Genomic DNA, 27,570 nt, shown 5'->3' with positions numbered 1-27,570 from the left:
ATGGGACAAGAAGGTCCTTTCATAAATTAATGGCTGATTAGAAATAAGAAAAGGAGGTAGGAACAAATTACTTGCTTTCAAAATAGTTACAGGGGTGTGTTAGGAGGATCTGTGCTGGTCACTGTATTAGCAGATGATCTGGAAAAGAGGGCGTTCTGTTCTGTATGAAAGAACAGACAAACTCGGCCCAGGAGGACAGGTCCCTCTGCTACTGATTGCTGGAAGGTAGAACAATACACATCTACTACTGATTACTGCTGGAAATAAGAGAATGAACCAGATAGGCTCTTCATTTGCTTGAGCGCCCCTGCTCTTCGGTGAGCGAACTGGATTTTAGTGTGTTCAAGGCCCATCTATTTTTGCTCCTGGTAAATGAGTTTACTAAGAAGGAGAATTTGAGAAATGAGAATTTTGAAATACATAATAGAGATTGTTTCTGGAAAGCAGCTTCTACATTAACTGGAAAATACTTGGTGCCAAAGTTGATTCTGAAAATTAAGATCATTCAGTCTGGAAATGGAAATGTACTGTGTGATGTTATCAACATAACCACAGCAACCCCAAACTTGATTAGTCACTGAAGGCTTAGTGAAAGAATTTAGAGAAAAAGCAACATCAGTGCCTTGAACCAGGGATTCTGAAAAGGAGCTATCATCAGGTACCTGCAGAAGTGGAGGAGAAAATGGAGGTCCTGATCTTTTCTGAACTTTAAGAAGATGCTTTTGCTTTCTGTGCTCAGAGCACAGGGAGGTCTCTGACACACTCCTGTTGGAAGGATTGCAAATTCTTATGTCTCTGTAGTCTGTAACACTGACATAAGCATTAAACAAGAAATCACTGCAATCTCCATACAAGTCCATGCAATCTTCATACATGGGTAAGCTGTTAGTGTTTTTAACTTGACTACTCAATTACTTGAAAGAAAAGGTCTTTCTTCACTAAAAGTGAAAATTAATAGAGAGTAGAAACTAGATGATTTAGAAAATTATTATATTTGGAAGAACACAGCAAAACTTGCATATGCAGTAGATTGTAGCAAAATTTGCTATACTTTAGTGCAAACATCCTTATGTTTTCTGTTACTTCATTTCATTTTCGTTACTAAACTATTGATAACTTGAATGGCCAACAATTCTCTTAATATCTCCAATGGAGGAATATGGTAGATGTATCAAGGTAAGATGTGCTGCAAAGAACAGTGTTAAAAATGTGATACATATAATTTATCTTATTATTGTACAAGTTTACTCCTGATGTTCTCTTTACATGAGTTCTATTTATTTATTTCCTCTTCTTCCATAATTCAAAGTGTCTTAGATTAACAACCATGAATGTTTATAATGGTTATTAATACTTTTTCAAGCTTGGTTTGGATCATTTTTCAATTTCCTTTGCATTTGCTGGTCAATTTCCCCTCAATTAAAGGTACTTAACAAGGACAACAGGTACATGTCATTGCCTTTAGATTCTAAAAAAGTGTATAAGTACTCTTCATATAATCTAAGCATCATGAATACTACCTTATTAATTATCATCACTGGAACACAAAAACACTTTCCAAAAGGTTCTGTTTATTTTAATGAGCTCTAGAACAGTCAGCAAATCATAGACTCATAGGATGGTTTGGGTTGGAGGGGACCTTAAAGATCATCTAATTCCAATCCATCTGCCATGGGCAGGGACACCTTCTACCAAGGCCCCATCCAACCTGGCCTTGAACACTTCCAGGGAGGGGGCAGCCACAGCTTCTCTGGGCAACCTGTTCCTGTGTCTTACCACCCTCACAGTAAGGAATTTCTTCCTTATATCTAATGTAAATCTACTCTCTTTCAGTTTAAAGCCATTACCCCTCATCCTATCACTACATGCCCTTGTAAAATATTCCTGTCCAGCTTTCTTTTAGGTCCCCTTTAGGTACTGTAAGGCTGCCATAATGTCTCCCCAGAGCCTTTTCTTCTCTCGGCTGAACAACCCCAACTCTCTCAGCCTGTCCTTATAAGGGAGGTGCTCCATCCCTCTGATCATCTTCATGGCCTCCTCTGGACTCCTCTGACAGGTCCATGTCCTTCTTATGTTGGGGGCCCCAGAGCTGGATGCAGTACTCCAGGTGGGGTATCACAAGAGTAGAGTAGAGGGGGAGAATCACCTCCCTCAGCCTGCTGGTCACACTGCTTTGGATGAAACCCAGGATACAGTTGGCTTTCTGGGCTTCAAGTGCACATTACCGGGTCATGTTGAGCTTCTCATCAACCAACACCCTCAAGCCCTTCTCCTCAGGGCTGCTCTCAATCCACTCATCGCCCAGCCTGTATTTATGCTGAAAATAGATAGAAGTTGTACAATAGATACAACTATTGATTGAAGTATGCGAGCATACTTCTATGTAAGAAGAGTTTTTTTCATTACAGTGCTAAAATATTGGCCCTTGAATATGTTAAGGATAGAAGGGAACTGCTCATTAGACATCTGGTGTATTTAACTTCCTTTCCAAGTGTAAATATGTATGCCTCTAGAATATATCAAAAAAAGTAATGTTTGTGGATTGTGAACAGTAATGAAAGGGAGATTTACAGTGAACTGAGGCAAATATAAGCAACACATTCATGAGGTATAATCTTGAATAGATGTATTGGATAATTAACTACTGTTGATATTATCTCTGTAAGTTTATACCCATGCTCCTTCTAAGTAATTTGTGCTTGTAGTGTAGTTCTCTAAAGTCAAGAGGCCTCTTTAGAGAACGGCTTCATTACATGTTACAGGAAGAAGATATAATCTAAAACAGAATTTTAAAATTACGTTTGAATTAGCATCCATAGAGAAAACCACAGATGAGAGCCTGTATTAGCCAATAAGTATCATCTTTATAGAAAGCAGCATGCAGATATTGATGCTGGCAGTTTGCTGATGCTGTGAGTTGCAAGGGAGAACTCTTGTCTTGCCAGGAGCCAGGGAAGTGGTGGAAAACTGCACACAGTGCTGTAACCAGGGGAGGACAAGGGGACTGCGCTTAGGGGCACTTTCTCTTCCCTTAAGAACTAGACTAATTGGAAGGCTATTGATGAAGTAGTTTCAAGTGCGCCATTAGTTTCCAGGAGGTTAATGAACATAACAGATTTAGACTGAACACTTTTTGAGACCTGTTATTAAGTAAGCTTTAAGTGTTCTTCTGTGAGCCCTCATTTTCAGTTTTCTTTATTTACTAATGACCAGTGTTCTCTTTTATTTAATTACAGTCACAGGTGAGATGATGCATGATCCTTACATCCATTATTTCTTCTTCCTAAAATTCTTATCTATATATGTATAAAATAGGAGAACATTTTCTTTGTTTGTTTGTTTATTTGTTTGGGGGGGGTTGTTTGTTTGTTTGTTTGTTTGTTTTGTTTTGTTTTGTTTTTTTACCTGGGGAATCTAGTGAGTTTTTTCCTTTAGAAAATAAAGATTAAAGTTTCTTGTAAAAACAGGCATTTTCACAGGTTTCCTAGTCTCTTAGCACACAGTTTTCCTTGGCCCCCCACAAACCTCATGGTTCTCCCCATGTTGCCCCACTGGGGTTGGGAAATGGTGGGTTCTCTCTTTTTCATGAGCAGCAAAGAGCCTCTTGTCAGGTGAAGCAGAAACTGAGCCAAGAATTGAACCAGAGGTTGCTGAGTCCTCTGATTTAAGTCTATCGCTTCTCTTTATCTGTTAATGAATTTATTCAGTACTCCTTGGATAGTTAAGCCTTGTATTCATGCATAACATGGAACAGTTACTGTGTCTTACACAATTTTTATTTTCTATCCTCTTTGCACACAGTATAAAACTTGAAATTAAGTGTAGCATTCAAGTCTGTGTTATGAGGGAGAATTTGACCCTAATCACCTACATATAGGTGCTCAAAGCTATCTGGGATGCTCTACAGCATCCGATATATTTCCTCATGTCATCTCAAAAGGCACTGGAAAGAGATTCAGTTGTCAAAACAGAAGTCACTGGAACCATTTTAAACAAATGTATCCTGCTCTGTGTACTGTTTTTAGATAACTAACCAATATCTTAGTTGTCTTCATGTTTAATTCCTAATGTGAATTCAATATCCTTTGTTTATTGACCAGCAGTTAGTCTTCTGGTTGTACCTTATCCCTTTAAAACTCTCCATCTGAATTCATTCAATGACACCTGAAATACAAGTTACAGCTTTTAAACATATCTGAGAATTGCCAGTACACAATTGACAGAGTACCTTGACCTATGCCAATTTAGCATAGCTGTCTCCCATATCCATTATTTACATACTGGATTCACTAGCCTGTCAGAAGTTGCTTTAAACAAGCCAACTAATTATTGGAAATTGTAAATGCACTAACTTCGAATAAGGCTCTACTAGATCTTGTCCTACTCAGTTAAAAATATCATGCAATATAACTGAATAATGTGATTTGACTATAGAATTTGAAGTAACATTTAGATTTGAACTGCAAATTTTCTCATGATTTGGTGAGCCATCCCATGTGTTTTAGTGTACTTCATCCATTATTAGTCTGCATTGTTTCAGTGAACTATCAGATGAAATGTGATTGCTTGTGTTTCCTTAGTGAAGTAACTGAGTGTCAGGGCGTTCATCTGCAAAATGTGTATAATAACACCATGAAGGTATTACCTGGTAAATGGATTCATTAATGGCAGTAAAGCCCCTGTAAAATTGGGAAAAAAAAGTTTCAAATCTGAAATACATTCTAACAAGCTTTGTAGGACCTTGCTGCAAAGAGGGGCTGAAAATGACATAACGGATAAAATGAAGCTAGAAACCTTCAATTAAATTAAAAGTAGTCCTGTGCAGGTAAAGAGTGCTGTCAGAGCTTCAAGATCAGCATAAATTCAAAGTGAAATATTTGAGGTAAGCCAGATGTACTCCACTGCTTGAAATGCCCCTGCGTTCCAGAGCAGTAAGATAAGAGGAAAGTTCAGCAAAGAGTTTCTGACCAAGGGTCCAGACACAGGAGTTAGGAAAGCCAAAGTCTACCTGGAGATGAATCTGGAAAGGGATGTGAAGGGCAACAAGAAATGTTTCTGCAAGTGTAGCAGCAGAAGAAGAAAGTCTAGGGGAAAATGTGGTCCCACTGCTGAATGGGAGCAGGAGACCTGGTGATAAATGACATGGGAAAGCCCAAGGTACTCAATGCCTTCATTGCCTCAGTCTTTACTAGTAAGACTGGCTTTCAGGAATCCCAGGCCCCTGAGACCAGAGGGGAAGTCTGGAGCAAGGAGACTTACCCTCAATGGAGTAGAATGTTAGGGAATATTTAAACAGACTGGACAGACCCAAGTCCATTGGCTCTGACAGGGTGCTGTCTGACAGCTCTGACAAGTGCTGAAGGAGCTGGCTGATGTCATTGTGAGGACACTTGATTATCTTTGAAAGTTTGTGGTGATTGAGGGAGGTTTCTGAGAACTGGAAAAAAGCAAACGTCACTCCTATCTTCAAGAAGGAAGATACAGGGAACTACAAGCTGGTCAGCCTCACATCAGTCCCTGTGTACATGATGGAGTTAATCCTGGAAACAGTTTCCTTGACCAGCCTTCTACAGTGAGATTACTAGCTTGGTGGATGAGGGGAGAGCCATGAATGTAATTCATCTTGACTTTAGCAAGACTTCCAGCATTGTCTCCCCTAACACTCTCAAATACAAACTGAAGAAGAATGGGCTAGACAAATGGATAGTCAGGTGGACAGAAAACATTTTGAACTGCTGGGCTTAAAGAGTTGTGATCAGAACATCTGGACTCTGAATTGTTGCAATCGGTCGCATAAAGTCCATCTGGAGGACAATCTAGCCTGGCTCTCCCACCTTGCCACCTGTAAGATGCACGGATGCAGGATATCAGTGCTGTCTATAACAGCTCGTACTCAGCTGTCCACAGAACTCCAGTGCTCTTGTGGCATGTGATACCAGTGCCTATCTCAGAATGATGCTGTAGTCCTATGACATTGCTCCAAACATAGGTAGGTAGTAAGAAGGTAGGCGAGTCAGAAGTCCAGGTCCTACATATGGCAGATAGGTTTGTGTGAGGTCTGTAATAAGTCAACACAATTTTCTTTCGGTGTGCTGTTGGTGAGTAATGGCCTTGAGTGTAGTCTCCAAGTCTGAACTACAATAAAGTGTACAGGGAGTCTTTCAGCCTGTATCCCTCTTCTGGGGCTGTGTAGAGGGAGAAAGCATGCAAAGATGTACTACAGGCTAAATTTATGGTGAAGTGTCAGCTTAAAGTACTTTCCCAGTGCCTGTATCCATTCCTTAAGATGTGAAATCCTCTGAAGTCTGGCTGACTTACTCCTCCAGGTCAGTCCTTTGCTTGCTTGAACTCCAGTGGCATATAAATAATCCCGTTAGAATTTATTGCTTCTATAGCCTACTATGAGCTCTCTGAGTTTTGTCATTAATTCCTTTAGGTATAATATGCCAAGCAAGCACAAAACAGACTTCGCAAGGGAGTTGCCTAAATTGAGGAGTTCAAAACATCACAAAATAAGAAACTGTTAGGTGATCTATCTCTTGTTATGATTTCAAGGAGATTCTAGGTCTAGGACATTATTATCCTTGTTCCCTTCAAGGATGATCTGGTTGCTGCTTGCCTGAGGGAGACATTGCATACAGAGGGATTCCCTGTGTTGCCAACTCTGAATCTGTTCCTTGTAGTGCTGCAATCTAGTTGACAGGCACCCTTCCTCATTTAGTGCTACTAATCTCTGGAGAGTACGATGCTCTTACTTTACTAGCTGCCCAAGGATCACTTTCAAAACTAGATGCTTTTTTTCTTAAAAAAGAAAAAAAATCCTATTGTGGGTAACACATTCCAGTTCCCTGAGTTTTTTAAAAATGTGTATTACGTTCTAGTAGCTTCTGACTCCGCTTTGGCCTGAAAATACTTCCTAAGCTTCCTTTAGTGCAATCAAACTATAAAGGTGTTTCACACAGCTGCCCAGAAGTAGAAACCACTCCTTCAACAAGTTCTATGCTCAGGCATGTCTTAACTAAAATGGACCCTGACTTTGAGTAAAATAATTATCAACCTGTTGTATGGATTCAGGATTGGATCTTCTTCCCCTTCATTCATATGACTTGTTCAGTGAAAACTTTATCTCATGGCTTAACCCACATCCGACTGTGTTTCAGCAATGTCCTGTGAAGACATCTTTAGATTATATTTCTTAGATGGATGAGCCTAAGTGAAGGTTTGCACCTAGTTTACTGTAAATAATGTATATTACCTCTACCTGGCACACAGACAAGTGCAAATTCACTACACAATTCTATACCTGGACAAAATAGTTACATCTCCTTACAAGAGTGTGGTGGTTTGACCTTGGCTAAATGCCAGGTACCCGCCAAGTCGCTCTATCACTTCCCCCCCTTCCCCCTTTTTTCTCAACAGGGCAAAGAGGGGAAAGAAAATAAGATAGGAAAAAAAAAAAACAACCCTTGTGGGTAAAACAAAAGCAGTTTTAATATAAGCAAAGCGAAGCAAAGGTCCGTGCGCGGAAGCAAAAAAAAAGAAAACAGATTTATTCTCTACTTCCCATGAACAGGCGATGTCGGGCCTTCTCAGGAAGCAGGGCTCCGATACGTGTAGTGGTTGCCTCGGAGGACCAAGGGTGACCCCACCCCCTTCCTCCTTTCTCCCAGCTTTATACTGAGCAGACGTCATATGGTCTGGAATATCCCTTTGGTCAGTTCGGGTCAGCTGTCCTGGCTGTGTCCCCTCCCAAGATCTTGCCCACCCCATCCCACTGGCGGGGGGGGGGGGGGGGGCGGGGAACGTCGGAAAGAGCCTTGGTGCTGTGTAAGCACTACTCAGCAGTAGCCACAACACCAGTGTGCTATCAAGAACCTGCCAGCTCCCAACGTAAAACACAGCACCCTGAGGGCTGCTATAGGGGAAAACCAATTCCGGCTCAGCCAGACCAAGTACAAAGAGCTTAATAACCTCTTGGTGTGACAGATGCACAATATTGTGTGATCCCCAAACATGATTTGTGGGGTGACTGTGCTACCTTGGTTCATACCATCTTCAGTATGGGCTCATTTGTTCATTTTGGCCACAATTCCTCTCATCTGCTGTTGGGGGAGAGGATCAACTAGGATTAGCAGACCCTAATGATTCCTTCATTAAATGGTCTCCTTGGCATGACCCAAAACCTTTCCTGAGGTTCAATATTTGGAAGGAACCAGGCAATGTAGTTCAGACTAGATTTCCAGCTCTTAACACCAGCTCTCAACTTAGTGTAGTAACAAGCAATTTTCATCACGTTGCATGACTGTACCATTATTGTGAGATGTTTAAAAACATATTTAGTAAATACTCTTCTGTGTGTGCTGGGAGGCAAAGAGAGTTATATCAGGAAAGCTTTGTCCTTGACATTGGTACAATTGTGTTCTGTAGCACTGGAAAAGCAAATGATAACATGCTTGAAACAACAAAACAGCATCTGGAGAAATAAGAGAAAAAACCCTCAGAAAATAAGTTTGAAAAACATACTTTTTGTAAGCTAATTGCAAATAGGTAGCCAAGACAACCAGGGAGAAGCAGCTGAAAAAAGCAGATGGGCAGGCCAGGAGGACACGTCACTTGCCACATCATTTGACATGAATTACACTCAGCATATTGTCTTTAATGACTTTGTAAGGAAAGAACAAAAATCTTGCCTGACAATTTATCTCAGATATAAAGAAATCCATATCCTATCTTTCAACAAAAAACTGAATAGGGTTAGAATCCAGTGAATGTGGTTTTTGTTTTGAACTGAGTGGTCAGGTGATTTCTTGAAGAGATATCCATAAGCTGAAGCAGAGCTTCCTAGGAAAGCAAGCAAATCACCTGAGGAAACTGGTTCTTCCTTGACAAGGCGATGTCCATGTGGAATAACCTCCAAAGTAGGTGTATGCCTGTGCTTTATAGTTGGGAATTCCTGACATGGTACAGCAAATTCCACATCTGGGCCTGGAAGGATGATGCTTTTCACCAGCAATTAAAAACTTTGACCATAGGTGTCTGTTTTATTTAGCAGTTCTTTGGGCTGTTAAACTGTTACCATGTTCAGCTTCACTGTCTTCAGAATCATGGCACTGAAATGTCATCCAGGAATTAGAAATAGACCTGTGACTTCGAATTTGAGGAGCAATTTTGGTTCCTATGTACAACATCAGTAGATCATCACTCACTAGAGTGTCTCTACTGACAGGTTTTTGATGACTTGTTAGCCTACCAGGAACAGCCAGGTAATTCCTGAAGCTAGACTGATTCTACAGCCTTAATAATCTACAGCTCTCCTTTACCGAAGTCCTAAGTATATTAATTTACCTTTGATTTTTATAGACTATATAGAACTAGGCTAACATTTTATCACTTTCATATGTCTCTTGCTGCACTGAAGCCTCACTAAGCTAACATCTTCTGAATTTTTGTTGCATTTTACTTATATATTGTCTGTTGATCTGTCAAAACATCTGAGGGCAATCTAGTAGTTTTCTTCACAGGAAACACTAGGTGTTTTTTCACAGGAACACATACATTTGCACACACAGACATGTGCGTAGCCGTGGAACAAAATAAAGTTCTTGCAGTGCAGCATCTTGTTGCCATTGTGGTCCTGAAGGAGAGAGGACTGCTGCTTCTCAAGGATCCTCTCTACTGCCTTCTGTAACTACCACCTGAGGGAAAGCTCCTCTAGCAAAACCTTCTGAAACTAAACAAAAAAGGTCATAAAATCCAAACTGTCAGGGCTTGTGACTGTTATTCAGCTGTATTGCACTAGGGACCTCACTATTACTGTTTTTGCTATTGCAGGATTCCCAGCAGGAGAACTGCAAAAGCCTTTCTTTTGGGGAAGAGAGTATCCTAGGTAAGTACTGCACCAGGGAATCTCATACACCTGGAAATGAGGAATGACAGGGAAATACACATAGACAAAGAAGAGGGCATGGAGAAGATGGCCATGCCGCTGAAGATGACCAACAGATGACCAACAGTGCACAGGAATACTGTGTTTTCCTTCTGTAGGGATAGCTTGGCCCTTGGGTTGTGTGTTCTTCCCTGCTGCATCGTGCTTTTACTATTGAAAAAACAGACTTTGAAAACTGCTGCTTTCTGCAGTAACTTTTCTTACCCTTGGGAGCTGTATGTGTTGCTGTTGTCTTAAACTGATGACTGATTTCTCACAGGAATTGCTAATTAAGTGCACCCAAGTGGAAGTGTTTCAATGCTACAGCATGCAGATGTAGCAGTGTGCACATAGCAGGTATTAAAAGGAATTGTAAATCAGGTAACTAACCCTTCCTGAACAGAAGTGAATACCCTGAGAAGCTATTTATTATCAGTTTATTGTTCACTTTCTACTTATACCTAAGATTAACAGTGGGCCTTCACTTGTGCCTGTTGAGGTGCCTGAGAATATCTCTGTGTGTATAAGATTGCCTGAGCAGGCCCATGTGCTACTGTAGCTGAGGAAGAGTAATTAATTATAGGTCACATATATTTAATATTGAAAAATCACTGCTTTTGTGCAGTTCAATAACTTTCTATTTTAGGGCAGGATAAGATCATGAAAATTTTCTGATGGCAGTTTCTGAAAGTTATTTTACAGTTATATATAAAGCCAGTTACTGGTGAAACATATCCTTAATAAATCTTTGTTAAAAAAAACTTTTCAAACATCTTAGGTTTGCCATCTTCCAAACTGGAAGTGTCCTTGTAAACAGGAAATTTGGCAGTATATGTAGAGACACATTCAATTTAGGAACATATGAATTTGCATTCAAAGAGAATTCTTATGAACCAGGTGACTTTCTAAGTGGTAATTGGGGATAGAAGAAAGTCCTTTCTTGTTAAGTTGAAATTATTTTCTGCTGTGGTTATTGCAGACTTGTTTCAAGCTTTGCTTTCTGAAGAGATTTCTCTGTACCTTGACCTTCTGCCATAGTGATAAAATTGTGATTCTTTCAAAGAATTATACTTTGCTCATTTCTCTTCTTTAAAGGTTACCTTAGCTTAAATTGGTTTTGCTTGAGTAAGTATCAAAATGAAATTTAGTAAACAAATGTAGCTGTTTTATATCAGACAACAGATTGCTTTTGTCCTTGAAATATTCTGGACCTGTTTTCTGTCTGCTTAAAAGAAACAGTACATGGCACTGGAACAGAAAAATCATCAAAAAGTCATCAGCACTTGCTGGAAAACTGATTTAGCAAATATTTAACATTTAGTGGCATTTTAGTGTCCAGTTCCAAAATAACCACTGTAAAACAGTTGCATCTATTTGCATAAAGGAAAGCTACATTATCACTTTACATCTCAGTACATGAAATAAAATACCATTCAAATGCCATCATTCGTAGTTATGAGTCTTCAGTGCCAGATATATTGAAATAGAGACTTCAAACTACATGAGTTGGTAGCTTCCTTACAGTCCTCTGACCCTCCCCAGTCCCAGAAAATTCCCCTTTAATGAGATACCTGTTGACTTCACCTAATCCCCTCCATCTCCGTCCAGCTGTGCCCCAGAAGGGAAGAGCATGAACAAAATGTTGTTTTGGCAGAAATGTTTTTGAGCTGGAAAAAGTACTGAAGGGTGTTCACAGAAGCAAAGGCCAAAATTCACACCCAACTTCACCCCACCTTTTGGAGATAGGGAAAGCCCTAGGAGTGCTAGGTCACCAGCCTGTTCTTTGTCCCTGCCACTCATGGTGACCAAGAACCTTAGAGGAAAAATAATATGTATTTAGTAATAGGGCTTATTGGTTCTTCTTGACCTCTTTACATGTTTAGTGCCATGTATTTTATACTTCTCTAGCTGCAAAAGATCCTGTATAACCACTTCAGATGTGGAAAACAAGTCTAATATAGTACATTTAGTATGGATAATTATCACTGTGTGCTATACAAGTTCACAAATTTGTCACACAAAAGAATATTTCCATTGCTGAAATGTATAATTTTAACCAGCATTTTTTAGTGAAGGTTTGCAGTAGTACTTGGAGGAAAAAAACCCGACAGTAGGGATGATTTTATCACATGCAAATTAACTTTTGGGAAAGAAAAAAACAAAGTGAAGAATTGTCATGGGAGCAGGAGGAATTAAAGGATACAATACTTTTTGGGCATAACTGAGATGAGCAATTAGTGTGCTATGGATCATTAGGTCCAGTAATAACATGTTACTTCAAAACCCTCTGCCTTTCTCCCATTTCAATACAATGTATTAGAAATACTATAAGCTATTTTGAAGTACGGCATCTCAATAACTGAAATAATTAAAATCACAAAGAACTACTTAACAAATGAAAGATGCGTTTAGTAAATCAGCTTCCCTCCATAATATCCACTACATTTGATATAAAAAAGCCCTGAACCTTTTCCTCTTTCATCCCTATTTTTCCCATATGTATGTTTATTTGCATATAACAAGGAAAATATAATTAATTGTCAATCAGAAATACAAATTATTTTTTTCTATTCTGTTTCTCCAGTGCATTAGATCTGACTGGATATCATATCCTATTCCTGGGCAGGTGCAAGGAAATTGTATGACCTCTCTTTTTACCACTGAAGGGAGATCTGGTTAATGCTTTACAAACTAGAGTCAGTCATTTGCAAGCCTGTTTATTGCACACCAGTGAAGAATGATTGGAGCTGGCAAACTCATTGTGGCCTTTGATCTATTCTTTTTTCATGATGACATTAAGAGAATAATTTCACCTATAATTTTGTCTGGTTCTCAGTTAGACTATATACAATGCAGTCAGCTGAAGGACACATTTTAGAACTCATGATACTAATAAGGGATTTGGATAAAAGAGTGAACAGTGACAATGCTTTTTAAATTTTTATATTAAAGGTCGCTTTTAAACAAGTAAGAGTTTAACATTCAGACTTTCAACAACTTTAAGTCAAAATTGTGCAGGTGTAATTTTTAAAACCATTCCCCCCTATTTTAAATAGATAAAGATTTTTCCTGAGGTCTTCTGTCCTTTAATGTTCATGGGTGTGGACACTTTCTGAAGAAACTGCTTCTTTGTGTTACATACAGGTCATTAAGTTATGGTGCCATAGGAGTAATTGTTGGCCACGAGTTTACTCATGGATTTGATAGCAATGGTGAGTACTTGACTATATATGTTGATAACCTTTTTTTTTTACAGACTTGACAGATTAGAAAGCTGACTTGTGTATACTTTATTTTTTTTATTGATTTGGTTTTTAACAATGCTGGAATCTGAAAAAATTAAGAGGTATTTTAAAATTTATTTACATACAAACTTGTTTTTCTGAACCAGATTTTGTTTGGTAAGGAATGCCACAAGTTTGACACTTTCTGTTTGTTTTGAATGAAAACTAAATTAGCAACAGATTCAGGAATTCCTGGCTGAGGGGAGTGGGAAGTGCAAAGGGATAACTTCTGATTGATAAAAATGACTTCCAAGAAAACTTTCCATTTCAGTTTTTACTTTTCTCAAAAGACAATTATGTACAAACATTAAAATACAACACTGGAACAAAAGGGGAACAGAAAATGTATTGCAAACTATTTAAAAAAAAAGAAAAAAAGAAAGAAAGAAAAAAGACAGAAGAAATGGTCTGAAAGTGTCAAACTAACTGTCCTGAAAAACTGGTTGGAGTGGGCCATTGCTACCATCTAACTTTGACTATTTCAGTAAAGTGCTTTTTAAAATCCGGCTCCTGAGAGAGAGAGGTGGAGGGAGAGAGAAACGTGAACTTCCTTCTCCAGGGAGCAATTCTGAGTGCTTGACTGACATCCTGCTCTGACTGTCTAGAAAGACCTCTTTCCGCTGAAAATACAGTGAGTGTAAGGAAAAGCTGGCATCTAGCTCACTGATAACTAAAGTTAGGTTGCTTATGTTGTGTTACTTTGAATACCTTTTAAAAAATTAAAGGAAAACCTTGTATCATGTTGGCACTGCGCTGCAACATTTTGTGTCTGCAAACACTCTGGAATGGAGAAATGTTTCTTCACAAGCTCCCATCTCATTTGTAGGAGAGTATCTAATCTCCATCATGCCTCCAGCCAGTCAGAGATTTGATTCCCTAAACAGACCACTACCTCTTTCCTAGGGTCTTACATTCCAAATATAGAAATAAATACATCTCTAGGGAAATTGTCATCTTGAACAAGACAACACACATGGAAAAAAAATAAAGAAATAAAAAGATGAAAGAATACATCTTCAGTAGTTGGCATCATGTCTCCTGGTTGCTCCCTACCTCTCTTTCCTGCAGTTGTAACGAAGAATCAAATTGCAGAAAAAGACTGCATATACATGGGCAGCTAAACCTGTTCTCAAAAAAAGTCCTAACATGTCTTGTGTCTCACTGGCTGGACACATGATGGAAATTAGATACTCTCCTAACAATTACATAGAGCAGGGACCTGAGGCTGAATCTTCCATGAGCCATTGCTGTAACCATCAGCCTGGGGAATAGGATGTATGTATTCTCCTTGCTTCCATGAATAGGGTTCAAATGTTCTGGTTTTGCTCCAAGGCAAGAAACGGAAACTTCAGAAGTTTCCATGAAATGGATTTTTTCTGGTCAAATGTATAATTAATTAATAATAAATTAGTTATCATCAGGTTTGCAGAATCAAAGACATATGGGCTGAGAATGAAAAATACTCACAATTATACTTACAAGAAAGCTGATATGCTTCTCACACTATGTAATTATAAAATGTACTATAGAACTCATTAGTCATTACTATTGTTTTCTGAAAATGGAAATTATGACAATAAATAGAATGCCAGCTCTTCACCACTGACTTGAGTGGGGTCAAGATTTTGCTCACTGATCTTAACCATTTTGTACACACACTTGCATGAATACAGTCACTTCTTATTTCTGTGCAGGTGATAGATTCCAAAACTGGAAATGTTGAGGTTTTCTCCTACAAAAACCATTTAGTTTCTTTCTTTCTTTTTTAAGGTCGGAAATATGACAAAAATGGAAATTTAGACCCTTGGTGGACAACTGACTCTGAAGAAAGATTTAAAGAGAAAACAAAATGCATGATTAATCAATACAGCAATTACTACTGGAAGAGAGCCGGCTTACATGTATGTAAAACACCAGTGATTAAAAGCAGTGATACATGAGGAGTTTTGGTGGGGGTTTTTATTGAATTATCTTTTTATGAATCCCAACATATTGGGATATTAGACTACCAACTTCATTTCTCACAACAAATCACTTTTTGAAATGAATAATTGTGATAAAAATTGTCTGTCAGATTTGATTAGTCCATTCAAATACCACTACCCACACCCTGGTGACAGGGTTAAACCATTTGTCCCCATCACATCGTTTTGGAATCAGGGGAAGAGGATGAAGCCACTCAGCAGGGTTGGTCTAATTACTGTGAGCATGTTAAATGTCTTCTGAAGATGAGGTCCATAATGAAAACTGAGCAGTCACTCTTTTTAAAAAGAAGAATATAATAGCATGTTTTATAGATTCCTTTAGCAATTCAACCTGTTGTTTATTACAGCTATAAAATGGATGCATAAACCCTACTTTATTTCAGTTTCAGCTCTTGCTATTTCTTCCATGTGTACATGCAGACCCAATTTGTATCTCAAATGAAGGGAGTATGATAGCAACATCTCACAGAAAATGTCTGAGAAAGAAAGTTCAAGGAAATGGTTTCTGTTTCATTGTCTATCAGAGCTATGGTCTTCCCTGAAAATGTGCGCATTATATGTGTCCAAAATGAAAGATAAATGGGATAAAGCCCAGACCTCCAGAAATCAATAGCTAAAAATCCAGTGATGTTGCCTGGGACATGATTTTAATCTTAATTTTCAAGATAAAACACATAGCCTACTCCCCTACTCAATTCTAGCACCTCTACTTACATTTTAGAATCAGAAATACAATTATGCCTTTGTTTTTTAAGAATAGAGATGTCACATTGAATGCTTATCAATGATTTTAACACTTAACCCAGACTTTTTGCATTAGTCTCAGAGATAACAAAACCATCTCGTAGTCCAGTCTGAAGTCCAACAACTCAGACTTGAAGCACTTCATATAAGCTAATTTACAAATAAAAATTCTCAGGCTCCTTGCTGAATATCTGTAGGACAAAAACTGTCAGTAGAAAAATGCCACTTAAAGAAGGTCATTAAAACCTTCCCCAAGGATGTGACTGAGCCCTTCCCATGCTCCTGCCATTGTCTTGGCCATCTCCTTTACCTTCTGTGGTCCTTCTTGAGATGTAGTAGATCTGAATTTCCCCTCCATTGTAGCTACCGCCTTTGAGGTCTGTAGATGGGTTTACTAGAGAGATCTTGTTACCCACAACCTTGTCATCCACAGGTCTTTTTCCTCCTTTTTCTGTGGGAAGCACTTTTTAGATGATAGAAGAAGAATCTTCATATTTTCTGCCGTATTTTATAACTTCTTTATAAAGAGCTATATATGCAAAGAGCTTTTTTTTTTTGCCTGTCATTTACATCAATATTCTGCAGCTTTTTTAACTCTGTGTGAATATTTTTCATGGATCAAGAAACCTATTTACTCTTCTTCTTTCTCATCTGGTTTACAATAAAAATGTCTCCAGAAAAGAATTGTAATGAAAGAAAAAATGAATATAGAAATAGCTTCAGAGTGCAGTAATCACATAAAGTCATCTGATCAAATAAAGGGCTTATCATGGTCCCTGAGCCCTGTCACGAACTGTCTGCACACAGTTGTCACAGATACCTGACCCAGAGCTGCCTGCGATCAGCAGAAAGTCTTCTTCCACTTATTAAAATGACCTGTGGCCCAAGTGCCACTGCTAGGTTACTCTCATCTTATGCTCTAAATCAGTCTACTTCACAAGCCCACTGCAAGAAAATGTATGAGTAGGTAGGCCAGAAAAAAAGGCGTGTGTGTATGTTCCCAGTGTCCCAGCACCTCTTCTCCTAAAAACCTTTTTCCCACCTCCATCTCCAGCCTCCTGAGGGGAGGGAAGGCTGGCAGGAAAGGGGTGCACTTTCCTCTACTGCTCCCATTTCTCCTTTATTACATCCTTGGGTGTAACATTGGTTCCAAGGCATCAAGCAAGATGCCTTGAGTCCAATCTGGTTGCTCATCTTCCATGAGTGGTGGGACCCTGCACGTGCCTGGGTATCCCCTAGGTCCTTTTACCTCTTCTCCCCCATTTTTGCCTCTTTTACCATCCTGAAACTAAGGTGAGTCCCGATGCAAATGCCCCTATACTTGTCTCTGTGGCATGGGAAAGCCTGTCGTTGGAGGATCTGCAGGCCAGCATTGACCTTCAGAGCTCTGCTCAGAACTGTGTTCAATTACCTTGCTTATTCGAGATATAGTAGAGAGTAAAACTGCTTAATTACAAATACAGTTTGGTAACACTAAGACCTTAGTAGGCTGGGTGGTCAGAGATAATGCTGCACTTGCAGAAATAAGGATTTCTTCATAATGATATTGCACTTGGTAATACTAGGAGACTGGCTTTTTTACAAAGTTTAGATAGCACAGCTTCTCACAATATATTCTTGTTGCTATTGCTCTTGCTCTTGGAATCAATACTGAGGAAAAGCAATGTGAATCTCCTTTGCAAATATTTTTAGAGCACTAAATATACTATCAATTTCAATTCTGTCACTGACAGTTATTTTTAATTACACTGGTTTATGTTATGACTTAAAAGTTATTTTATCATCCCAGTAGTATATTAAGAGTTACACAGAGAAACAAATATAACCTTTTAGATAAAAGTTTAAGAAAGGGGCTACTGGATCTCACATGTAACCAGATAAAAGCAGTCTTCAGGGGAAAATTATTGATGCTCAGATCAAAGATCAAAGACTGGATTCTTGAGTACATTTTATCTACTAATTTTGTGCTAGAGAGATCTAGGACCAGAGCCAGGATAACTCATCACAGAGGATTGTTTGCTGACAGTTTTCACATCAAAACTCATTTTTTTAACCAGAGATATGATGGTTGAAATTGGCTGAGGTCATTCTCACCTTGTTTTATTTTTTGCTGTGTTTCTTGATCAAGAAGTTCAGAAATGGGTCAAATGACTGATATTCTTTCATTCTGCCAGGTGAAAGGCAAGAGGACTTTGGCAGAAAACATTGCAGATAATGGAGGTTTGCGAGAGGCTTTCAGGGTAAGTATATGAAAAATATCTGAAACTTAGTATTATTTTAAAAAAAAGAAAAGAAGAAGCTGTGGTTAGTCTCCATGTTGCTGAAAGGCACTTAATATCTCTATCTTATCAGGCATACAGGAGATGGATTACAGAAAAGAGGGGAGGAGAAGAAGAGCCTTTACTGCCAGGCCTTGAGTTCACACACAACCAGCTTTTCTTTCTGAGTTATGCCCATGTGAGTAGTACAAATGTGTTTCAAGTCCTCATCTATTAACCTGCACAACGTACAGTGCAGAGATGAGACTGCTTTGTTTCAACAATCTACACCAGCCAAACCCAGACTTTTCAGGGAATAAGCAGAGACTTCTTCTCCCAGGACTATTATTTCCATTCTCTTTTTCTCTTTGTCCTCATCTATCCATAGTGCCAGAACCGCTTAAATTATTCTTGGTTTAGCACAGTGCTGTCACAGCAGCTTTCTTTCCTCTTGCTGCTTCCCTCCACTGAAAGGGTCTTCTTGCATGTAGTGCTTCCTTAACCTCTTTCCATTTTAGCTTCCCAGATTTCTGGTGCTTGCAATATGCAGCAGTTTCTGACTGTTTCCACCACAGACTCCTGTTGCAAATGTAACACCACCAAGGAAACTGAGCAGCAGTGAAGAAAATCTTAGTTTATTTTTTTCCATCTTTGTTTGTTGTACACTAAATATGCTGCAGCAAAACTTTAATAGGGATGTGAGTTTTTTAGAAAAACACGTAGAACAAGGGAGTCAGAAATTATTTATCTGGTTAAAAGAGTTGGGACAAACTCCCTGTATGAGAAGTAAAAGCTGGGCTATAAAACTTTGCCCACCAGTTGAAGGAATGAATCATCTAAAACTGAAGAAACAGGACCCAATGCAACCTGTCAACCAACCCTGGCTGCAAATCATTTCTCTGCCGAGAGTCAGTGTAGCAGTGTATGGGTTTATGGCCATTTCATTTTGTCATTATTGACCAATGAAAAGACTCCATTTCAGTTGTTTATGCTGAGTTGAGTTTCACACTGTGTCAGTTTTTCTCCAAGAAAACTTTGAAGCCATAAGGAAGATCTGGGAGTCTTAGAGGACCACTGCAGGAATCATAAGCCCAGTTGACCCTCTGAGGGGAGGCACATGCACAGTGAGAGCAGTGTATGCCAGGTACCCCTGAGCTCAACCTATTTCCACAGAACTCAAGACACTTAACAGACTCATTCAAACTGCTAGGGCTGTCTTCAGCCAGACAAAATTGCACTGAAGTCCACATATCCTATGGGCAGTCTGGCTTAAAGGATTTTGTTGATAGGAAACATTCAACACAGGGGTTTAGGTAAAGTAGGGGCTGCTTAAATGAGATTTTTCATGCAATGGATACAGCATAAGAGGGATTTTTCAGTTGTGCAAATATTCTCTCTACCCTGTTTTGAGGTCAATTACAATTAGGTCAAGTATCATATCAGGAATAGTGAATTGGGGACCACAGGTGGAAACTTGAAAAATGTGTAATTTCAAAAGAAACTGACATTCCAACATGGAAAAAATATGTCAGGTAATATAGCTGCAATTCTAGAGATGATAAGCATCATTACGTGTACCTTTTATACACATTACATAGCTTTGAGACCAAGAAGTATGCTTTGTAATTATTAAGGTGTGAGATGCTGCAGCACAAGCTGAAAAGCAAGCTACCATTATAGAGAACTTCAAAAGAAGAACTAGTAAAGTGGCTAAAGAGTTGGTGGAGAATAACAGTGGGTGGAGACTGGATCCATTAAGGGATTTGAAAAACAAAGAATATACCAACAGAAAACTGCAAGTTAGCAAAGGTGAAACAAAATAGGAGTTTGTGGTGTCTTTCCATTTTGTGCATTCTGCATCTTAAGAACAGTGACATTATATTCTGCTTTACTTACAGAGTCATCCCAGATAACATGCCTATTTCTGCTTTTTATCTTTTATTAGGTAAGATGCAACTCCTTTAGACCAGAATCTGCAAGAGAGCAAATATATATTGGAGCTCACAGCCCTCCTCAGTTCAGGTAGTGCAAATAATGTATTTACTGAGTATACATACAGAATCAATCGCTGCAGCACACGAGTGCAGAAATTTAGCATAAGAGGGGTCTAAGAGCAAACACAAAATTGGACTGTGCTCTTGGCTTAGATTGAAATTGAACTGTTTTTATTAGCTTATCTTTCACTATTACAAATGCTCTTCTGTATAAATGAGGGGCTTGCATCTACCTTCAAAAGCAGTTGAACCAGAACATACTCTGACCCCTGTGACGTCCTGTAATCAAGGCCTGAGTATCTAAAATGTCTCATCTATCACTTTTTTTTTCCTATGCAATTCTAGTTTAGAAAACAGAGAATATTAGGAGGATCCTTGATTTAATCTGCCTGAGTTCATGAAAATCTTTAAAGTGAATACCTTGAATTATATTGATAATGTAAAGCAAAACATGCCCTGTAAGTTCAGTTCAAGATTAAACTCTTCAGCTGGCCTTCAAGAGACCTTTTGCTTGGAGGAGTTGTGGTAGTCCAGCCATAACAGAGTGTCTGTGCCTTTGCCCAAAAGACCTCCCACAGGATCCCATAACCACAGACACCCATGAATGCCAAGAAGGAGAGGCTGGGAAAGGGGGAAGGTTTAAAGACTACGTAAGATTTAGGAAGCTAGTGCTTATTTCTCTGTTTCTTCACAGAGTTTGTGTGACCAAGAGCAAGTTATTTCTGTCAGTTGCATTTACTTAACTAAAAATTGTGTGTTTGCCCTCAGTCAAGTGCTACATTACCTCTGTATTTGGATGAAGGATGTTAACTCCACAAGCTGATTCATAATGGAGGTGTCTCTAATACACTGGATTAGTTGACTTCTGGAGATTCCTACTGCTTTCTGTTGACTAAAGAGGGAGCTGGGATCCCACCTTCTCTGTGGCTAAATTTAAGTGATATGAGCCCCCTTTGCCTTAGTTCTCTCTTGGTAAAGTAAAAATAGCAACACTGTCTTCACAGGGGAGCTGTGAGATTGCTTCACAGGTACTCTGACATATTCCCTAGACACAGTCACACCAAAGCTGAAGATACAAATACGGCATGCATAACACACCTTGGGCTACTTATAACCAGAATGGGCTATGAAATAATGAAACTCGAAACATGGTGACACATATGTAATATAAGCTAGTATTGCAGATGTGTATGCTTGGTATTGGTAGGCTTCTATACTCTGCATTGAAACCTGTACTACTGTACCTTTGCAATACCTGTTACACCAGCTAGCTAGGGTAAAACTAGTGCAGTATGAATATCTGCATGCCTTTTAACAATTGAAAATACATCATGACAATGAGGACGGGAGTATCAGGCTGATCTTCAGTCTACAAAGTAATATTTCTTTATAATTCCTACCCTTGTTAAAATTTTGGTAAAATAGCCATCTCTTGCCCTTTAAAGTCCTCAGATTTAATTGCCTCTATGTATATTTATATATTCTGAATCATTACATAGCTACATTTCCATGAGATGGTACGTATATAGGGAAGCCTGGGGATAGAGCATTCATGAGGAAAACTCATGAAGGAATTGAGCTAAGAAAGAAAATTCCAGAGAAGATTAGATTAATTTGTGGTCTATAAAATACAGACAAAACTTTTTTTTAGGTTTTTTTGTGAGATACTCAGAACAGGCTTCTGTTTCAGACCTGAAGAGAAACTGTGGTAGTGTCTCTTCTTGCAAATCATCAACTGGGCTAACAAATTATATAATCTATTTCTCCCAACTTTGCTTCACTTATGTCCCAAGACCATTACAGCAACTAATTTCAACATTGACAGCTCTTGCTATCCAAAAGCCCAAACAGCCATTTTTAAATTATAGAAAGTAACTATAAAAGATGATAGAAATGGACAACAGATATCCTGAGCATAGGTGTATGCATCTGAGCTAGTCACCCCAGGTTCTCTTCACAGGAAGAAAAGAACAGGCATTTTGAAAGTATATAGATATAGACCATCCTTCTGTAAGTAATAAATTTAGATTACTTAGACTAAGCAAGTACATCTTTCTATTGACTTCCAAGGGAGCCCAGGGTGACCTGTTCAGGGGAAGGTGTCTCCATTGTAGTTCGATGGGATGAAATCCAGGCAGCGCATTCTGATTCCACAGTTAATGTGTGGCAATGTCAAACTGTGGATAGACAAGTCACATGCACAGACATATAAAGATCTTTTGCTGGGTAGATGCTGGATTTATTTATTTTTAATTGGCAGATTTTCAGTATTAACATGTGTCTTCACTATTTTTGAACACTGGTTTCACATTGAAATCCCTGGCAGGCAGAACTCCCACCAACTTCAGCAGCAGTTCTGCACAACCAGCTCTTGTTGTTCCAGTCCCTGAATATGTATTTGCAATGTTTTTACAGTAAAGCTGTATACTTTATTTGAAACCTAACCTCATTTTGTAATTCTCCCTAGAAAACTGACCTTTAGACATTTTTGTGCCAGTCACTGCAAATTTTCTTACCCACAGAAAGTCTAATCAATGTAATAAGAATGTGTTCTACCATGCTGAGCTATGCTGAGAAGTTGATTGTCTGCAATGGAGAAAAACGCCTTCCCACTGCATAACAAAAGAGAGTGAAAAAGCATGCAATTAATATCTCAGTAGATACTTTTCTGCTTTTAACTCGGGATGCTGTTTACTTTAATACCATTGCAAATTTCAGGTTAGTATATTCCAAGATGTTTAAAAGCTTAGGAAAAATTAGCAAACAATGCAATCCCAATCTAGCAATGGTAAAATAATAATTTATGACAGCATGAAATAGTACAGACAGGAAAGCAGGAACCAAGGATGACTGCATACAAAACCTATGCCTGAAGGTGCCAGTCTGGGATGCAGACATGTTGTCTAAATTGTGTGAGGCAGGGATGTGCTGCTCTTTCAGTATCACACCATCTGTGGTGAAAGCAAGAGAGCTTGGGAGCTGGTCAGGGCAGAAGCCTCAGAAAATGTATTTCCAAAATACCAGAGGAGTTGCAATGCTCACAGATGCAAGGCTGAGCTGGCCGATAAGAGAGGTCCCCCCTGCCCCCCCAGCCTCAGGCTGCAAAGTCCCAGGGAGCCAACATGTCTCTGTGTGTGTACACGAGTGGGCAAAGGGTGTTGTTACAAGGATCTGTATGGCATGAGCCAAATCAAACCACTTTCAGCACAACCACAGTGTGTGCTTACGTGCTCCTGCCTACTGGACTGCAATAGTTTGGCAGGTGCTGGAAGAAGGATTCCTCTGTGCAAAGCTACTGCTGATATCCCACCTCTGCTGTCAAGGGTCAGATTAGAAAATTGTTCTAAAGGACATAGTATCCACAAGATGCATTCGTTTTTCGTTGAGTTTCTAGCAAAGTAAGATGCTTCTCAAAGCACTGAATGAAACAAGACTGTCTTCGCATTAATTTTAACTAGGAGTGCTTCTCCTGAACATTTTGGTTCTATTTGTGGAAAAATGACATGGAAAGCCTGAAAATTCAACCTGAAGTGAACACACTGAAACACTTACAGGCCCATAGTGTTTAACAGAAGACAAATTGCATGTCATAGAATCACAGAATCGGTTGATCACTTTTCTCTTTGCAGAGTTATCGGTGCCATGAGCAACTTTGAAGAGTTCCGTAAAGCTTTCAATTGCCCAACAAATACGACGATGAACCGAGGGGCAGAATCCTGCAGGCTGTGGTAGATGTCTCTTCCAGGTCTTCTGTCAAGAGGGATCTGCAATGTGAACTGCTGCACCTGAGCAAAAGAGTTTCAGAATAACTTTCTGCAATCTGAAGAGGTGTTACTTCAAATGCATCTCCTTGTCCATGCTGATGATCTGCATGGATTTAATCACTCTCTATTCAGAGCTTAGAAACATTCAAAATAGAAGAGGATAGGTTTTCTTTAATAATAACAAAAAAAGGAACTCCTTTTATCCATAAAACTACTGCTTATCTACAGTTGCATTGCTATTAATGGATAACTGCCATTATCAATTCTAATTCCTGATTTACAGTTGAGCAAGAGATAAATGCTAAAATCCAGTTTTAATCTATTGCTCTGCAGGGGTGCTATGGAGAATGCTTCTACACAAAATTTGTTCTTTCTGGATGAAGAAATTCACAAGACCTGCTATAAAGCCAGCTCTGATCCACTGTGTGACACAGCATTTTCATAACTTAAACTGTCACTGCCCAGCATGCCATAAATGGTGTTGCATGACGTAAAGACACAAGATTTCATATAAACTCAGTTTAATATGTCATATTAGTGCCTCAGGTTTTGGAACAGTTCCAAACTGAGAAAACACTTCATGTTTTCCATCTGCTAGGACTAAACAGAAAGGATACTTATCAGATCATGGCCTCTTCTAATTTTAGAACAGCTTGTGATAAAAATCAATGTATGGTGAAAATCAGACGCTTGCAGAGGGAAATCCCAGCACCATGATACTCAGGAATATTACAGCACTTATTCCTGTTTGCAGTGTAGGCAGTTTTTTCCCCAAGGGGTGTTTTTTTACCTTCTGCTGAAGGTAACTTCACCTACATTTATTTTTAAGCCTGAAATACTATACCAGTTTTAATTTAGGGATTTCTTAGTGTCTGGGTCTTTCAGAGGAATGTGAGTAGTGTGCATGTTTGTCCTCATGTTCTGGACAGAGCAGGGTGACTTGTGATTTTAAGGAAATAAGAATATGTGACTGAAAAACAAGGTACCAGTACGATTTGACTTGTCTGGATAAAAAGAACAATTCAGGAGTAGAGAACATTTAAATACAATATACATGCAGGCCAGTTGATTTTTTCATCTGATTTCTAACAATATTCATAAACCCCATATTTGATTGCAGCAGAAAAATTTTAACACGTAACTATTACTAAGGGGGAAAAAACAAAACAGCCCTTTCTTCCCCAACAGAAAGATACATATTTAATTGGTATTTATTTATGCCTTGTGTATGAATTCATTTTTACATGGTGGAATTGTCTCAAATGGAGAGAGAGTTTCTTTAGACTGATTTCATTACTGCAAATCTATATATGTCTCTGTGTATATACTTATATATATATATACAAAAACATATAAATTCTTCTATTTGCTTAAATTTTATTTTATCAGTATAAAAATGTTAGTAAGATAAACTTTTTTTACAAGGATTGGTAAATATTGTTCAACAGTCAAGGTGGAGAAAGGTTCAACTGAAGCTAAGTTTTTGCAAGTGGGGTTAGTTTCCTATGTTTCTTTATAAAGAAAGAGAACATCATGGAGACATAAATCATGGAAGGAGACTGGGCCTCAAGCTACCTTCCAGAGAGAAGGAATCAGACACTCCTGAACTCAAGACACTGTTGCCACTTCTTAGAAACAAAATATGTTTTGAGACCAGGACATCCTTTTTTCATTTTTTCACTGAAAAAGTCAGTTTTCTTAAGAGGAAAAACACTTTTGCTTCTTTCAACCCAGCTCTATTCCTGAGTTTATGAATTACAGCTTGTTATCTGAATTGCCACTACTAAATTATTTTCCTGGAGATATTTTTCACATAAACAGTGACGGCAGTATTTTCATAGACACTTTCCTCAAACAAGCAGGTATGGGTCTTGAGCAAAGTGATACTGTTTGCCTATGAATGGGAAAGTTCCTTAGCAAATCGAGTACTGTACTGAATTAATTCCTGTGCTCATGTGAGCACTGACATGACTTGATGTTGACTGCTTTGGATCAACAGCACAAAGTTCAGAGGTGACATCCTGGCCCCATTAAAGGTAGTACCAATACGGTCGTTGTCCTCAAACAAGTCAGGACATCAGCTCACTTATCTAAACTCTCTAAATTAATGGAATATGCAAAGCTGGTTTCACAACAGTCAGCTTTAAGTTTTTTAATTTTATCTCTCAGATCAGAGATGCATTTGCAAGAGCTCCTTTCTCATGACTGTTTTCCAGTGGGATGGATTCTGTCATTTTGTGGTTTAAGGGTTTCTCTGTACTGGATAGCGATTTCTTCTAAAATGCCTGATGTTTGCTGCCTTAAATGTCACTCTTGCTGCTTCTTGCTAAGCTCAGGTCTTTCATGTTTAATATCGAGGATTTTTGAACTGTGAGATGCATATCCCCAACAGCACAGGAACCACTGCAAAACTGTTTCATCCTTTCTAGGGCATCTCCTGCAACAAGCAGTGGGCCAGGTCCTGGGCTGGGGGGGATATTGGGGAGCTGGAGGGTTTGGGGGCAATGTACTAAGAGGGAGGAAGAGAGGGCATGACCAGATTTTGTACCCTGATTTTAGAAGTTGAGAGGGGGGCTACACACTGCCAGGAAAGCCAGAAGTCCTTGCTGCTGACTGGCACATTCTCTCGTAGTAGCCCAGTTTGGGGAATCTTTGCTACTGACTCAGGTTTTCAGTGCCTTGGGCTTAGGGCTTGCATATGCCCATGGGAGGATCCCAGCCTGCCTCACCTGCCTGCTTTTTACCTCAATTCAAACAGCTGATGATGCAATTTACAGTTTACTTGAAGTCAGCTATCTAGGTACCAGTTGGAAAGCAAAGCAGAAGGTAATTAAACACATTCCTAAACTTGGTCACCAAAGATATCCAAAACATAATGACAGTTTGTGAGGGCTCTTCCCATTGCCTCTGTTTTATCAGACTCCCTGGACCTGCTGTGTTTTCACATGGTGCCTCCTGGGTTTATGCGAGCAATGTCTTGCTGTGTTGCTATCAGGCTCACTTATTACGTCTACACAAACAGATCCTTCATCATATATATTCTCCCAGAGCTTTTAAATTGCGATTTTTCTTAATTGTCAGTAATATTGTGAAATGTTTCTACCTGTTGGCTCCATAATCTTCTTGTCTTCCAGTGATCAGGAAGGAAAGGATCACCTATGAATGAAACATTTTTACCTGTGTAAATTTGAAGAGATATTTTTCTACTGTGTAGACATGAAAAAGCCTTTACTTCTGTCCCATGTCCCTTTCTTTGGGTCCTGAAAAATATGTAAACCTATTCTATTCTATTCTATTCTATTCTATTCTATTCTATTCTATTCTATTCTATTCTATTCTATTCTATTCTATTCTATTCTATTCTATTCTATTCTATTCATTCCCTGTTTTTCTGGCCCAACCCTGAAAATGCTAAAACACCACCTCATACACTGTGAGTATTTCTGCTGATCGCATTGTGAAAAAGTTAGCTTTGCACACAAGTAGCTCTCTGAAAAGGTGGCTGTGTTATTCACCTGTGTAATCTGATTAGGTACATAAATGATGTCCAAGCTGGGTCTGGATGCTGAAGGACCAAAAAACCCAGTTGCATTATAAAGCTCTGCCTCGTGCCCTG

The 27,570-nt window shown here is 39.0% G+C and overlaps 1 protein-coding gene across 1 annotated transcript in view; it reads left to right on the top strand.

The window, feature by feature from the left end:
- Positions 1-24,208, top strand: part of PHEX (phosphate regulating endopeptidase X-linked) — a 113,906-nt gene extending 89,698 nt beyond the window's left edge. Inside the window, exons 16-22 of the mRNA XM_074816887.1 lie at positions 9,832-9,886; positions 13,070-13,137; positions 14,980-15,110; positions 18,113-18,178; positions 18,291-18,395; positions 20,142-20,218; positions 23,820-24,208. Of these exons, the coding sequence (XP_074672988.1) occupies positions 9,832-9,886; positions 13,070-13,137; positions 14,980-15,110; positions 18,113-18,178; positions 18,291-18,395; positions 20,142-20,218; positions 23,820-23,922 (605 nt within the window). The 3' untranslated portion in view covers positions 23,923-24,208. The remainder of the gene's footprint in view (positions 1-9,831; positions 9,887-13,069; positions 13,138-14,979; positions 15,111-18,112; positions 18,179-18,290; positions 18,396-20,141; positions 20,219-23,819) is intronic.
- Positions 24,209-27,570: the final 3,362 nt, after the last annotated feature.

Source organism: Strix aluco, chromosome 2 (assembly GCF_031877795.1).
Source record: "Strix aluco isolate bStrAlu1 chromosome 2, bStrAlu1.hap1, whole genome shotgun sequence".
Classification (NCBI taxonomy): domain Eukaryota; kingdom Metazoa; phylum Chordata; class Aves; order Strigiformes; family Strigidae; genus Strix; species Strix aluco.
This window is presented reverse-complemented; position numbering and strand designations above follow the sequence as displayed.